The sequence below is a fragment of the Atractosteus spatula genome, chromosome 1 (genome assembly GCF_055471065.1).
Source record: "Atractosteus spatula isolate fAtrSpa1 chromosome 1, fAtrSpa1.hap1, whole genome shotgun sequence".
NCBI classification, from domain to species: domain Eukaryota; kingdom Metazoa; phylum Chordata; class Actinopteri; order Semionotiformes; family Lepisosteidae; genus Atractosteus; species Atractosteus spatula.
The window spans coordinates 38,281,544-38,298,124 of record NC_142706.1 but is presented as its reverse complement, the minus strand read 5'-3'; the positions used below and the strand labels follow the sequence as shown (position 1 = coordinate 38,298,124).

The window sequence follows — 16,581 nt, the reverse complement described above, 5'->3', positions numbered from 1 at the left end:
GTGATCTACTAAACATTTTGTACTGTTGCCCCCTAGAGGGGATCTTTGGAATGACTCTTCAGTGGTGTCCACTGGTAAAACTTTGAACAGGAGACTCTCGGACAAGCCACAATATGAATGGCTTAAGTCACTTCTTATCTCTGTTTGGCAGTGAACAGTAAAAATAACAATTACCTACGGTATGCTTTCCTAATAACAGTAAAAATTGTAAGTACCAGTTTTTGGTGTAGCACACAATATGTGCAGGAATGCTTCTGAAGTAAAAAAAAAAATTATATTTATTATAATATCTTGGAATTCTACAGATTTTAAGTAATCAAAATTAGTTTAACCATTTTTATCTCTCCTCCACTGGCAGTTCTGCGGGACTCAAAACTGAAGATTCTGTTTTGGATTTTTTTTTTCTCTGTACCAGTGAATAGTTCTAATAATTAAACCTTGGAAAATGCTGTGATATTATTGTGGAGTCTTTAGTAACCAGGGAAATCTCTAAAGGTGTGGGATTATTATGTAAAACAAAATGATCTTCTTCTTAAATCTATGAATTAGTAATCCTTCATTATTTCGGATAACTGAAGCCAACTTAATACTTTTGTTTGTTGTTTCAAAAGTTTAAATGTGTACAATTTAATGTCAGGTATTTCATAAAAGTAGGTAGAAATGTATTATCAGTCACACTAGTCTGAGTACTTTATCTGGCCTGTAACTCAACATATCAGCTCTGTGTAATTAAAATTAATTTAGTATTCAAGATGTCTCACTTAGCAACCAAACCACGGTTAAAGGCAAACTGCCAAGAATGGTTTAAACATACTTATGTACAGTACTTCTGTTTTTCTTCTGACCAGTTGTACTTAATCTGGAATGAATGTATTCAATCTTCATTAAAATGTATACTCATGTCTGCAATTTATTTATTTGATGAAATGTATTTTAAATACGTAGTTTTGAACACTTTTATAGTTTTGAATTACTGAAAATAATATGATAAAGGTAAATTGAGAAAAAATAATATTTTAAAATGTATAATGTGAAATTAGTTTTTGAAACGACATAATTTCAGAACAAAATTAATAATCTAGTCCAAAGACAGAACAAGGTCATCCAGTCCCTCACTCTTGCCTTTACTGGTTAGAGCTCATCTTCTGCATAAAACAACTCCCACTGCAGACCATTAAATAAAAATGATAAAAAGATGCATTTGCGTTTTGTCGTTTGAATACAGCAAAACTTATCTCTGGAAAAATGTAGCCATTATTCCTTACTTGTCTCTCTAGACAATATTACATATTGTAAGCAGCTCCTTTCAATTTATTTTGAGTTTCATTTTTAAAAGAGGAAAGACGTCTTTGTTTTTTTATATTTTTGTCATATATACTTTATAAATTATATTTAAGGAAGATTACTGTGATGGTTTCAAGGCCTTCTTTATTGTGTAAATTATTTGTTTAAGTTTCAGATAAACCACAGCTAATCTTCCAATTCCTTCTTTGCATGAAAAAAAATCTCAACCGAGGTTTTGTTCCCCCCCCCCACCCCCCCCACCATAGATTCTAATCAAAGTGAATTTTTACTCTGGATTTATGTGTCAGTTGTTCTATTGTTGCTGTTTGTCCCAGGTAAAGGGAAGAAGAACTCCAAGGCAGATCAAAAGGGTCCAGTGAGTAAAGTCACTGGCAAGAAGATCACCAAAATAATGGGCCTTGGGAAGAAGAAGCCATCTACGGATGAGCAGACCTCTTCTGCAGAGGAGGACGTACCCACCTGTGGTATGTGGGCAAATAGCAGTTGCTTTCTGTAGCAAAGAAACATGACAATACACTGGCCTGACAAGGGTGGATATACAAGACTTTCCTTATATTCAATAGACTAGACAGGTCAAGATCTACTTACTTTAGCTGCAAAACTGAGTATATATAGATTGGTTTCTATTATAGGATGCCACAATATTCATAAGTGTAAAATAGCAATTTACAAGTATGATGGTTCATATTCATTCTATTAAATGTGACGCTCCGGGCCAGTGGCGGCTCATAGCCTGCGGTTGCCACAAGAGACCAGGAGCATTCAAAGGAGAAATATCAGTCGTCCTGTGGCTCAAGTCGGCTCGCCTTTTGATCTGTCCCTTTTCCCCATTAATCAGGTGCGCAATTATTCCTTTAAACTCACCTCTTAATTATTACTGAAGGGGTGCTCTGTCATTGATCTCTCACTGCCAATACTCAGACTGTACTCCCCTCTGGACGTGCTAACGCATCCTTTTTGGATAGCGGATGCAGTGTTGTCTAACCCAGCTGGTAGCTTAACCTGCGGCTTCTACAGCTTTTCTGAACTACTATAAACTGGCAGCCAACTACTTTCCCAGCCCACTGCAACAACGGCAGCCTCTCTCATGGGCTACAGCCAGTTTCCAGACAAGCCCGCTGCAGTCTCTTCAGCTTCACCAGCAATTTCTACAGCCTCGCCAGTCTACTGTTAGTTGGCAGCCTGTCTCTGCTATGACTTCTATAGCCTCGCTAGTCTGCTATAAGTTGGCAGCCATTCACCGCCCCAGCCCACTGTGACAACGACAGCCTCTCTGGTCGGCTACATGTCTGCAGCCAGCCTGCTGCAGTCTCTTCAGCTTCACCAGCGACTTCTACAGCCTTGCCAGTCTGCTACAAGTTGGCAGCCATCCACTGCACCAGCCCACTGTCAGGACCACAGCCATTTCTCTCTGCTCCGCTGCAATCCCTACAACTTCACCAGCCTGCTGTAAGTCGCCAGCCTATCTCTGCTGCGACTTCAAGTACCACTCATTACTGCACCCTCAGCTGTCTCCAGAGAGCTTTGACTCCTCCACCTTCAGGCATCATTGGAAGCTTCAGGACTCTCCAATCCCTAGCACTTGGATTCCAATCTGATCACCCTTGCGGCTATGTCAGCAAATTTGTGTCATTACATGTAAAGAATTTAAGAAATGTTTGGCTGTTATGACAGGTTACCTGAACGTGCTGTCCAATAACCGCTGGAGGGAGCGCTGGTGCCGGCTCAGAGACAACCAGTTGATTCTCCACAAGGACCGGAGTGACCTGAAGACGCACATGGCCTCCATCCCACTCAGAGGTTGTGAGGTCATCCCTGGCCTGGATTCCAAACACCCGCTGGCTTTCCGGCTGCTGCGTAATGGACAAGAAGTGGCAGTGCTGGAGGTAAAAGAGCTGTTTGTTTGGAATTGCTAACCATTGCTACAAAAAAAAGTCTCAGTGAATCATCTCCTGCCTTAACTGCCAGTTCCTCAGGAGATTGTATTGCTGCCTGGATTTTCACACATTCCCATTTCTGTAAGACTGTACAAGCTCTTTTGCTGAGTGGCCTCGTTTTTCTCCCTAGGGTTAGTCAAGAGCTGTCTTCCAATCTTAGAAAGTGAGTGTTTAAATAATTACCAGTGATAATTATGATGAATAGCATGGTGTAGTAGGGATCATTGGGTAAAGCCATTTTTGTAACTCAAGTCTGGCTGAAAAGCAAATTGTAATCTTTGTGCAGTACTCATGCAGAAAACACAGTATTATGACAGAATATGCATTTCATGCACTACGTTATTTTCCAGTCGTGTTTTCTGAAGTACGCTGCAATGAAGAAGATTCCCCCAAGCATGCTTGATAATGATATAGTCTTTTGGGGAATGAAATGCACTTCCACGCTCTGAAAACCAAAGTCTGTGCTTTTTTCATTTTAGGAGAGTGCACATGTGCTTTGAGGTTTTCATTGTAATTAAAATTAATTGGGGTTCTGTACAGTATGAGCATCACACCCAGTCAGGAAAGGGCTTTGAGTGTCTCTCTGTCTCTTCCCACAGGCTTTGTCTTCAGAAGGAATGGGCAGGTGGCTTGGAGTTCTGTTGGCAGAAACAGGCTCGACAACAGACCCTGCTGCACTGCACTATGATTACATTGATGTGGAAACCACTGCAAATGTCATACAGCTGGCAAAGCAATCATTCTGGTAAGGTATTTTGGAAGAACTGTCTTGGAAAATGCTGAGATGATACGTCTGTTTTCTGTGGCTGGAAAGGATGACACCTTCCAGTCAACTGGAAAAGGGAGCTTTAATCTTGCTTCATTACTGCAATAAAAAATTCAGATTAATTTACCGGTTAGCTGAAATGTCTGAATAGATGCAAAATCCCATTATTTTCGCCCTGGAGCACATCTTGTTTTTTTATTATTATTATTTTTAGTATTGGAGATTGTCCATACTTGTTGAGAAGAACACATTTTTGTCCCACTTTTTAGTACCTAAAACTGATATGCTGTAGTTTTAAGTTAAAAAAAACAGCACAGTTGTTCCAGTTCCCTTTCTGCCAACAGAAGCTTTAGTGCTTTGTGATAGGAGGCACTAGAAAATCAGTGGAGAAAAATGATTTAGAAATACTTTTGTGCAAATCCCATGATAAGTTAAAAAGAGCACTGTTGAAAATCTTTTTGTTCTGCTTCCCTTTGCAAACTGAACATTGTAATGTGTTAACACTTTCTGTGCTAATAATCCTACAGTATGAGCCACATTAAAAACTAAAATATTAATAGTTAAGTTTTTCCTGGAAAACTATGTGTGGGCCCAGCGAACAAATGGGAAGATAACAAGAAACAAATGCCTTACTGTAAGCCAGAAGACCACATTGAACAGGAATGTAGTCTTGTGCAGCAAAGAATCAATCAAAAAAGAGCCCATATTTCATATTGTAGAGACCACTTGAAAGGCTGTGTAATGCCTTGTAATGGAACTATATCTGTGCTGGTTTGTTAATTCATGACAGATGACTAACGTATTGGGTTCCATCATGTTCTTAAATTAATGTGTATCTGAAATCCATCATTGGGCAGTGAAATTTGGAAGCTGGGTATGCTGTAATAGCTGTTCAGGCAAATGATTCTTTGCTTTTATCTATATATATTTGGTGCTACTTGTCCACATTATTGCAGAGCAGTTTAATGAAATGTAAGAAGTGAAAGTTATCAAATTATTTATTACTGATAACCTCTGTGTACTGTCTAGCTGTACTGGCAATCCAGACATGGAATATATCACAACAACTGATCATAAAATCCAAACATTTGTTAATGTTCATTAATGTTAATGTTTTTAACAATATTGTTTTAAAGTTTTAGACCTTTTTGACCTTTTGTTTTAATAAAAATGTAAAGTAAGCTGAAAGTACTAAAGCAACAGCAAGATGCAAAACCAGCAGATTAATATGTTACAGTGTATTCTATTTAGGGTATGACTGGCTTCTAAGTGTGGTTTATTATAGCATTATAGGAAAAAGTATTTTCTAAGATCATTTTTAGGATTTGTAGAAGCTGACATCTGGTGTGGTTTACTTATGCCCTTGAAAAGTTCTTCGGACATTTTCTTTTTTTCTAAAATGGATATGAAAAAGACTTTTCTCACAGAACATTTTTTTAAATGGACACATTTATGTTAAAATCAGTTTCAATGCATCTTAAGTTGAATTTGATATTATAATTTGAAGTTCAAAGTAGAACTGATCTGTTTCCATGCATTAAATGATCAAACATCTTTTAAAAAAAACAATTTGTATCAAATGTTATCAAATTAATTAAAATGCTCAATGATCTGTCTTATTCTCTTCATCATCAGTTCAGACACTGTGCTTACTTTTGTGAAAGAGTTTAACCCATTATTAGCTGTAGAAACATATGAATGATCACAAACAAAAGGAGACAGTCTGGATAATGTTCGGAGATAAGAGTTCAGTGTTTCATCAATTTTTCAAAGAATCACACTGAGTAAACTTAATTATTTCAGATAGCCACCACTCTCTGGTAAAAAAAAAATGTTTTCCGTTGTTACTGTTCCTAAACTTAATTTCAACTTGTGTCTCAGGGTCCTTATGAATTTTGTGATCCAGAATCTGTATTCTGTTTTACGTTGTACAACTAGTATTTTAGAGAAAGACATGCTTTAAACAAAGAACCCTGTTCTGCACCCATGAAAGTCAAGAGTTAACATTTAATTTGGAAAGAGTTAATTCAGTTCCTGATGTTGCTTTAATTGTTAACTAGGTCAGAGTTAGTGTCATGGTTAGCTTTTATTGGTTTCTTTCTGATTCAGGAAATGTTTTGTGAAATACATCAGTATTTCAAAAAGTAATTCTGTCACATATTACATAGGACGTTTTTGTGTTTAATTACGATAACAAGATATTAAAATTAAGAATCCTCTAATTTTCTTTAAAAATCAAATTTCTTTATATACTCTGCATTTTTTAGCTTTATCACTTTGGCGTAGGTGGGACAGATTCTACTTATAATGTCTTTAAATGTTTGCAAGCTGAAATAGCAAAATGAGAACTTTGTTGGGGGGAGGGGGTTATTTTACAAAGGACTGAGGAGCTTTCTACTGCGTAGTCCCATGATGTAAGCCAGTGGGAGCTCGGAGCAGACAAGTTCAAATCCTTACTGCAGAGTGCCTGTAGCAGAGCTGTCACCCCTACAGTGCATGTTATGTTCTTCTCTTTTTGAGAAATATAAAGCTAATGCAAAAACATTCTATAATTTGTTTTGTCAGCATAATCTGCCTAATTCCAAATTTGTACTTAATCTTCCACTGAATATGAAACTGCTTTACCAAACAAGTAAAAAAATTTTTTAAATACCCGCAATTAAAATCTAAATGTTCCCATCCATGCAGACTTGTTACTGTGGTAATGGAAGGGATTTGTGATGTCTTACTGAAGTTCTGATGATGTGCCAAATTGTTTTCACATGTCTTAGTTTATTTTAACACCTATTCCCATGGAGGAATATTGAATGAAACTCAATAACAGCAAGAGTGGTGGTCCTGAAAACTGAATTACAGTCGTCCTTTGAAATTCAAATTCCTGCTGCTAGGAATGCGTATGCCTGTGCAAATATTTTAGTTACATTTGTAGTATCTACACGGATTTTGTGAGCTTTTGATGTATGTGTCTGACTGTGCCCGATATTGAAAGATGTCCTTTGACCCCATTCCACACGTCATGCTGATCATGAACCATGATTCAGGCCTTTAATTTCTCCTGTCTTCCTGTGTCTCTTTCCAATTTCAGCTTTACCAACAGACGTGCCATTTCTCCTAACCCTTATCTGGATAACCCTGTAAATGGCTATGCCTGCCCCTCAGGAGTGGCCCTCCATTACGATGATGTCCCCTGTGGAAATGGATCGGTACGGTTCTCTTATTATAATTTCTCTGAAAAGCTTCTGCTTATCTGAGCTTTCCCTGTGCACGCCCACAGGGCTTATGGTATTCCACCTGCTTTTCTTTAAAGAGTTTGCTGATCTTGTACTTGTTAGCAGTCTTAACGTTATGGGACCTTTAGAATAAGAACTTCTCATACTTCTTATTTCCCTGCACCTACTGTACCACAGACCACCTTTCAAAAAGTAACTACAGACACTTGTGCCAGCTTCGGACTCGAACTTTCATGAGATGGTTTTTTAGATAAGAACTTTCTATACATTTTCGCTGGAAGCTGGCAGACTGCAGGTGTGTCTGAAATGCTCTTGTTTCCAGTTTCCTGTTTCAACTGCCAGATAGCATGTTTACCATGAATGGTTGCTTTAGCTTTTTAATCCCGCTACTTGTCTAAAGTTTCTTTTGAACTGTCCCACTGAAATAAAGTTGTAATTGGTAATTCTTTTAACACTTTCTACACTAATCCATTTGTAATTTCCACCTGTCTGCTTCGTGTCTGTCTGCATGCGTGGCTGCCTTCAAAGGATCCTGAGGACATACACAGGAGGGAGGAGGGGTTGTATGAGAACGCTGACCTGTATGAAAACATGCCCTCGCCAAAGCTCGCAGCTCGATACACCCCCAAGTCTAGCAGGCATTCCTCTGCTGACAAACAGGAAGCTAGTCATTACAAAACTCCTGTATCCTCCAAAGTGTCCTCTTCACGCCCTGTCACTAACACTGCTTCTGCTGGGAGGGCTTCCACTGGCACGAGCTCTCAGGTGAACTGCCACCCTTAACACAATCTCTGCCATGCACTGTAATCTCCTGCTGTCCACAGCTTCTGCTGTCCGTCCGTCTGTCCGTCCGTCCGTCCGTCCGTCCGTCCGTCCGTCCGTCCGTCCGTCTGTCTGTCTGTCTGTCACACTTTTACTTTAGGTGGGTAGCTGCGTCAGCATGCGTAGGCTGCAAAGGAACAAGTAATAGGTTTATTCCATGCTGAAAAGAGAAGAAAGAAAACACAACATTTCAGCAGTGGAGCCTTCTTCAGGAGTGACACCTGAAGAAGGCTCCACGGCCGACACTTTTACTTTGACAACCTGAAGTTAAAAGATCCTTCCCCAGCGTCAACACTCGTACACACAAAAAAAGCAAGTACGGGGTAGGTTTATTAATATGTGAAGTGTTAAAACGTTGTGTTCAAACATTTGGAAACCATGTACTGTACAGAGATACTGCTCCTCGCAGTCAGTTACAACTTTGCATCTCTGAACAGGTAAGGTCTGTCTTCTGTTTCAGAATGTTTGGCAAACGTTGCTGTTGCTGGGCAAGGGCAGTCCATTAAGTCCTCCTTTTACTAGGGAAGGTGTACATCTTGGGAGGGAAGTGTGTGTTACGGATGAGTAATTTAGGGTACTTTGTATGTTACTTATGTATAGAGTGCCCTCTAGATTTATTCATGCTCCTAATTAAATAACATTAAAAGAAATTGATGGTCTTAATATGTAAATCTTAATATGTAATCATAATAGCTGCAATCATAGTAGCATTGAACAGAGCAAAGTCATACTTGTTTTAAATAACCAAATACCAGGAAACATGACTTTAAATTAAATCCAACCAAAACCCATATTCAATATGTTTTTTTTCCTCTTTGGAAGTGAAATGGAAGACATTCAGTAGTGGTTATATACCACTGTGGTTAAGGTCAGAGAGCTCTCTGTGGCAAATGTGATCCAAATGTCCAATATGACATTTTCAGAATTCTTCTTTAGGCGAGACCCATTAATTCTTCATTTGTTTTTGTTTCTACTTCATTAACGTATGAACAAATAAAGGGTATTTCATTAATAAAGTAGACATCCATCCCAAAATAATTGTGATTTTACAGTATTCTGTTATATAATTACTTGATTAAGCACTTTAAAATAAAAACAGTGGATGTCAGGAAGTAGAATTAGGCCTTTAAACATACCTCTGGTCATAAATACATTATACTTGTATTTGTTTGTAATTAATTTTAAATGAAAAAGGTTAAAATCTAACCAACATCTTTCAAAACCTTGAACAGTTCAAAGGAAAGAAAATTCCTGTGACCAATGGAGTGGGAGGAAAACAGAAAATGGAAAAAACGCAGCAGAAAAAGCAAAATGGAAGCCTGCCAATTAAGCGCACAAACTCAAGTAAGCAATCATGATTTTTTTTTCATTTTAACTAATTGAAATAGCGATTTTATTTTCACAGATTACAAAGAAATTTATAAAGGCAGTGTAATGCTAAGAGATAAGCTATAATAAATCAATTCAGTGGTTCAGCTGTCTAATTTAAGGTTGAGTAGCGTTATTTGTTTCTGATTAAGATCCAGTTGAGAGACTGGTAGCTTAGTGTTATAACAACTGAGTGCTCAAAAGATGGTTTATGAAAGTAATTTTATTAAAGAAATGTGTACAATTTTGTGCTGGGATGTTATAATCAAGGTGTTTAAAATGTAAAAATATTTTACATTGAAGTGACTGAAAATTGCAAATGTCATTTGATTTATTAAAAATAATTATTATTGGATTATGTGGTGTTATTTGGTGTTATGGTGCACTAAATTGTGTATTTAGTAGTTTTGATTCTAGTCTCAAAGCTGATTGAGCATCCAGATATGTCTTTAAACCTCTGTAAGAAACTTTAAGAAAATGCCAATTACACAATTCTACAGAAGGAAATATATTTTGAGCTGCCCAAATAAAATGGAGCACACTATGATGGAACAGCTTAGGGACAAAATCTTTTTGTCGTGTCATGCATAATGACATTTTTGTCGTAAGATCCCGTGCCTCCAGTTTATCTGGTAAATTTTAGCTTTATTTGCACAACAAGCTGAATTAAAGTTATTATAAAAGATGTTACTGGGGAAAAATAATTAATTTTTTTAATTATGATGGTCACGATAGAAAATGGCGCGAGACAAGTGCTCAAAATATCCATTTCCAATGTTTTCCAGTATTTGCTATTGCTATTGTTGGTAGTCAGTCAAGCTAATATATAGTGGGATGCAACTAAAATTGTTCCCACTATCTCTTCCATCAAAGGAAGGGGTTTCATTGTTATTTTTTTACTTCCATTTGAATCTCTTTGTAGACACAGATCAGTATAAATATGGTAAGAACAGGGTTGAGGCTGATGCAAAGAAACTACAGGCAAAAGAAGAGGATATGTTAAAGAAGAAGCAGGACATTCGCAACCGCCTTACACAACTGAAGAAGGAGAGGCGAGACCTCAGAGCTGCCCTTGAAACCTGTACAGGTGTGTCTTCTCAATTCTGACAAACACAGGAGGAGGGGTAGGGGGGGTTTATGAGCAGAGGTCATTCAGTTGGCAAATAGCAGGTTTTTTCAATGGATAAAACTCTCTGGCAATTTAGAAAGCTTTATTGCCTCCATGTCCTAACTGACTCCCTTATTTGGGCTTACTTCTGGCTTTTGAGGAAGGATGAATTGGTAAAGTCATGACTGTAGGAGATGGTCCTCTGTCTGTCTGCATATTTCTATGGAGCTTATTAAACGGGCAGCAAAATTCAAGTGCCCATCAGGTGTGTCATGTGTTTTCGTTTTGATCTTTTGCAAACCAAAGGCAAGAAATCGCAAGCTGTTCTCGAGGACAAGCTGAAGAGGGTGGATGAGGAGTGTAAGAAGAAGGAGGAGGAGCGCGTCAATCTGGAGCTGGAGCTGACGGAGGTCAAGGAGAGCTTGAAGAAAGCCATGAATGGCGGCATCACGTTGGGGCTGACAATTGAGCCAAAGTCAGGGACCTCCAACCCTCAGGTGAGCCAGTGCAGCTGCAAGATAACAGTTGACGCTTACAGCAGAATGTCAGAATAATTAGTAACAGGGGCTGTGAGGCTGTTTCCTTGAAACATTGCATCTGAATTACACATTGAAACCTCTAGGGCAGTGGTTCTCAAACTTTTTGGACCGAGTACCACCCCTAATCCAACCAAAGCATCCAAGTACCACCTACAAGTCATCATCTCATAGGAACCCCAGAAATTCTCAATGACCAACATGAGCGCACATACATATCATAAATATTATAATAATAAACTGTATTTGATATAGCGCCTTTAAAGGTGGATTCTCAAAGTGTTTTACAGAAAAAAACAGTAACAACAACAAATAAAAATAATAAAAAAGCACCATTTCAGTGAGAGGGGTGAGCCTGTTTAGTCGAGCAAAGCAGATGTGAATTAATTTTTCGAGCCTTGATACAATTCACAACAGTCTAACAGATTTTAAATCGTCAGGCATTTTCTTGACTGCAAAAGTCTCACGGTGGATGTTGCAATGCGTCCATTCATTTCTGCAGCAACCTCTCTATATCGTGCAACTATACCGCTGTGTCGGCTTGTCATCGCTCTAGCACCGTCTGTACAAACTCCAACACATTTTATCCAGTCGATGCCATTCTCTTCGATAAATTCATTCAGAAGCTGAAATATGTGCTCTCCTGTAGTTCCTGTTGGTAGCGGCTTACAGAACAGAAAGTCCTCATGGGACATGCCCTCAAACTCGTATCTAAAGTAAAACGAGCAAATTGGCCAAATCGACTACAGACTCATCTAGTTGCAGTGAAAAATATCTGCTCATCTTAACGCGCTCTATCAGCGTACTTTTGATATAGTCCTTCATTTCAATAATTCTATGAGTGACTGTGTCTTTCGGGGGGGCAGCAGGTCGAGCTGTTTAGCAGCTTTTTCTCCACACATAATAATAATTTCGCTTGGGAGCGAAACACAGAGACACTCGGTGTATTTTTCTCAAATTAACTCAGAACAGTTCTTAAATATTTTTCTGTTATCTATCACGCTTTCCTGTGCTCACAAGATTACCAGCATTCGTAGCACACATTTCTATGCATTCCTGTGCTTACAACATTGGCATTGTTCCAAAATCACGCACATTCTCCTACCTCCCTATTTGCTGGAGATACAGTAGCTTTTTTTTAAATACAATTGGTCACTTGCGTCCATAGTACACATTCCTATAGAGTGGTATCGTAGTACGAAGGCTGCGTATTCGACACGTATTAAAATACAAAATATGAAAACCCGTCCCGATTTTTCAGCGCACACAACACAGTTCCAGGGTCATTTCGCGTACCACCTGGCAGCACTCCGCGTACCACTGCAGGTACGCGTACCACAGTTTGAGAACCACTGCTCTAGGGCAATCCTCTTGTCAGAGATGTGGGTAGACTTTAGTCACTTCGTACTGTTATGTTTTTTTCAATATGGCCACAATGAGGAGCTCACAGGACTGATGTGTTTTGCTCTTTCACAGTCACCCGTGTTCATGCGGCGGACCCTAGATAATTCCCCGGCCTCCAGCTGTGACACCAGCGACACTGAGACCTGCTCCCTGCCGGTGAACAGCGCCTCCTTGCTGAGGCGGCAGTCGACTCAGACCACCTCCCCAGTCCGCGGCCACGTTCTCCGAAAAGCGAAGGTCCGCCTGGTTTTCTCTTCAGTCAAGACTGTTTTTAAGATTTTCATATTCATTTTTTTCCCGACTTCCTTTCTCATTCAGGGAAACATTTATTTTTGTTTTTACACGAACTGTGTATTCTATGAGGCATTAAAAATGCAACAAAGGCTAGAATTACAACAGGATAGCTGCTCTCCGCTTTAAAGAGTATGTAGAAAAATGCCTGCTAAACACAGAATCAAGGGCTGTTTAGGGATGCAATCTTACTTCAGATCCAGTAAAATTGGCTTCACAAATTTTAAAAAAGGAAATATAAACTACATTAGTCTTCAACTTAAGTTACTGTAATGTTGTTTAGTAACTACGTGACTACTAGATTTAAAAGTCAGACTAGGAAATCTCCAGATAATAAAACAGAGGACACAAGTGGAAACTACTGTTCACTGTTTAAAATACACTTCTATGTAAACACTTCTTTATTCAAAGGGTTTTGGGAGTACAGAACAGCTATGCTGCCATGTTGTTGATACCAGTACCCTGGCATCTTACAAGAAATGACTAGATCAGTCAACTGCTAACTAGCAAACAGGCTAAATAGGCAGTATGACCACATCTTGTTTGTAACCTTTCTTACTGCGTGTTCCTATTATTCTATAAATAATTTCCAACATGATATTTCTGAAGAATTTAATGCACATGTCTTCTTTAATGCATCCTCAGGCATGCCTTTTTTTCTCTTTTCAGGAGTGGGAGAAGAAAACCGGGACATAATCAAGATTTTCAGTACCTCCATGATTGATCCTTTTATTTATTTTCAGCAACAGTCAAACAGTAAGAAGGATTTCTGAAAAAAAGATTATGGATACCAAGTGGACCGTAAAGGACAATGGTGATATATACAACATTATAAATCTAAGAAGGAAAATCTTCCTTATCGTATTTGTTTTTTTAATACCAGTTATTACTACCAGCATGCTTGTGTCCTTCTTTCCCATTATAAAAGTCTGTGGCCATTGTGTTATTGACCTGAAAAAACGTCAGTGACTGTCCATTCTTTTTTGGAATTTAAACATGCCAAATGAAAAGACATTCTTTACTTTTTAAGCTTGTCAACTGTAGCGTCAGAATTTGGTCAGAATTCCTTAAAATATTTATTTGTAAATGTTAAACTAAATATCAAGTTCCCTTTCTTATTTATATTATTATTTAAAGCTTTTGGTCTGGCCTCCCTGAGATGATTTCACTATGGGTGGAAGTGTGTTCAAATACTGAAGCCAAAATTCTGAGAACATATAATGGGCATGCTGTAATGCTGAACCATTGGAACTGGAATGAAAAGTTTTTTTTCCCTGTTAGTCTGGGTTCTTGCTTCATCCAGCATATGCTGGAAATTAGATACTTTCAGATCTATTAAAAACAGCCTTTTTGATAAAAACAAAGTAGATTTGTCTTGGGAGAAATACACCTTGGGTTTTACACTTTGGATTTTAAAAGGCTGGATTTCCTGTTAAGAATTTATGCAGATTGTTTCCAATGTATCTTGCCATTGTCAAGCATTGCTTTATTCATCACACTGGTTTAGCCTACGTTCTAGGCTTATGGTGCATATGTCAATTTTTGGCACATTCCAATACTTCTCTTATCACTGTAATCTGAGTAAGAATAAGTAGTACCTTTCTTACACTGTTAAAATGTCAATGCATAAAAGTAGAAACTGATGGAAAAAAGTCAGCTTTGTATATTAGAAAAACTGTAATGCATAATCCAATTAAAACAGATGTAGCAACAAAATATAGTCTTTACGACAAATTGTTAGGTATTTCACTTCACTCACTGCAGTTACGCAAAATGGTTTTCAACTTTCAGGCACTTAGAACATTAGAGTCTGGACAACTCTTTATAAACATCTGAGGAAGTTATTTCATTCTCCTGTTTTACTTAACATACATTTGTCAGCTAGATACAGTTCAGGATATTATAGTACAGCTGCAGAATGTGGTTCTGCTGTCATATTTGCCTACTAGTGTTGCCTAAATTACAGTGCCTACGATAGATTTACTGTAGTTATTGGTCTTTTTGGTGGATTTTCTTGATAAATAAGAACCTTTTAGTCCTTTTAATTACAGACTACTACAGTATTATAGAACCCCATTTATTAGCTCTTTCAAGGCAAAAAAGCATTTTGTGTTATTCAGGAGTGAAGCTTACTCTTTCTGTGTGAAACACAGTAGCACTTCAAATGGAAAAGTTGTACTGTACTTGTACTGTATAATGTGTTCAGTTTATAAAGTATCTTTAGATGCTTTGTCTAGATATCTGCATCTAGAATGGTATTACTGCAAACAGAATTTTTTAATGTACATTTTCTTTCTCACTGACCTTTTAAAAAGAAATCACCAAAACATGAAACAGTTCTTTTTAAGTTATTTAATTTGTTTAAGTATTATTTAAGTGTATACATAAAGTAATTGCCACAGACTTCAATTCTTCAGAATGTCAATTGTTAACATTCATGTTTGTAAATATTTTTCTTTCTTCTCTGCTATCCAGCTGTTTTTTGGGGTCCCATGTCTCTGCAAACAAGTATTATTCAAATCTGTTCTGTGCAGTATCTGAGATTTACGGGTTGAAAAGTGCATTGCCTTGGCAAGTGTTCAGTCATACCCAACATTGTACCACAAGAAGCAATCCTGACATTCCTGTCTGGTTTTATTGTTTTGGGGACATTTGGATAATCCTAAAACAAACTGAGGGTACTTTTGTTGGGCAATCTGAAATTGGCTTCAGGGATTGTAACCTTAGCAGTTCTTTTCCTTGCCTTCTTGAAATCATCTTTTAAGAAGGCAGAGTGAAAAAGGAAAGCAGTACAAGGCATGGTACCAGAATCTCAGATCAAAAGCAGAAGAGATGGATGTGATAAATGTGAAAACTATGTAAATAGTTGGAGAAAAGACACTTTTTTTTTTGTTTGTTTTGCACCTTAATGACTTATTCCATGTATTACCCTCAATGACAGACACCGACTTGGTGGAAAACATCTGTATAGAAATAATAAAGATAAACTGTTTCAAAATCATGTTTATTTCTTTCAGCCCAAAAATAACATTTTATCAAACTGCTGGATTATCCTATAATTGTCACAGAACAAATTATAATTTTGCTCCTTGAAGAAATTATTTTTTTAAGGAGATTATGTTATTTCCTACTGAAAAAAAACCCAAGATGGTGCATCTTCACCGAAGCAGAACATATTGTACAGAGGATTTCAGATTACAGGACTGTATGATTAAAATTCATATTCAGTGTTTACTTATGACAAGTAAGACAAAGCCAAAGACATTTTGTTAGAGATATCGGGCTGTATCATATATACTACTTAATGTTATCTACTGGTAATGGACGGATGTTTGCCCATTATGCCTTCTGACATTTAGGGGCAGCAACATCCTGTTGCTGTTTCTGTAACATTAAATTTTTTTACAGGACAGGGTTGTTAGCCTTGTGCCCAACCTCCAACATGGAGGACATGGCGCCCGACGCGGGAGATGAACCCACTGCCCTGAGATTATGAGTCTCGGACACTGGGGTTACTCTTTAAAAAAAAACTCCCTGGGATTTCTAATAACCACAGAGAGTCAGGACCTTGTTTTTCATCTCATCCAAAGGACAGCACCTTTTTTTTACAGTATAGTGTCCCTGTCACTATACTGGGGCATTAGGACCCATGTAGACCACAGGACGAGCACCCCCTGCTGGCCCCACCTCTTCCTGCAGCAACCTTAGTTTTCCAAGGAGGTCTCACATCCAGGTACTGACCAGGCTAACGCCTGCTTAGCTTCAGTGGGTTGCCACTTGTAAGTTGCAGGGTGATATTGGTTGCTGGTAAATC

At 38.1% G+C, this 16,581-nt stretch overlaps 1 protein-coding gene across 4 annotated transcripts in view; it reads left to right on the top strand.

Annotated features, from left to right (window-relative positions):
* The window catches only part of afap1 (actin filament associated protein 1), a 106,123-nt gene extending 90,358 nt beyond the window's left edge, over positions 1 to 15,765 (top strand). For 3 of the 4 annotated variants that reach the window (XM_088919841.1, XM_088919840.1, XM_088919842.1), the window contains exons 9-17: positions 1,620 to 1,769; positions 2,980 to 3,191; positions 3,842 to 3,987; positions 7,094 to 7,211; positions 9,293 to 9,404; positions 10,351 to 10,515; positions 10,843 to 11,033; positions 12,549 to 12,713; positions 13,437 to 15,765. In XM_088919841.1, coding sequence (XP_088775967.1) covers positions 1,620 to 1,769; positions 2,980 to 3,191; positions 3,842 to 3,987; positions 7,094 to 7,211; positions 9,293 to 9,404; positions 10,351 to 10,515; positions 10,843 to 11,033; positions 12,549 to 12,713; positions 13,437 to 13,463 — 1,286 coding nt within the window. In that variant the 3' untranslated portion in view covers positions 13,464 to 15,765. Of the gene's footprint in view, positions 1 to 1,619; positions 1,770 to 2,979; positions 3,192 to 3,841; positions 3,988 to 7,093; positions 7,212 to 7,766; positions 8,004 to 9,292; positions 9,405 to 10,350; positions 10,516 to 10,842; positions 11,034 to 12,548; positions 12,714 to 13,436 lie in introns of all 4 variants that reach the window. The other variant, XM_088919843.1, reaches the window with a different exon arrangement.
* The last annotated feature ends 816 nt before the right edge of the window (positions 15,766 to 16,581 follow it).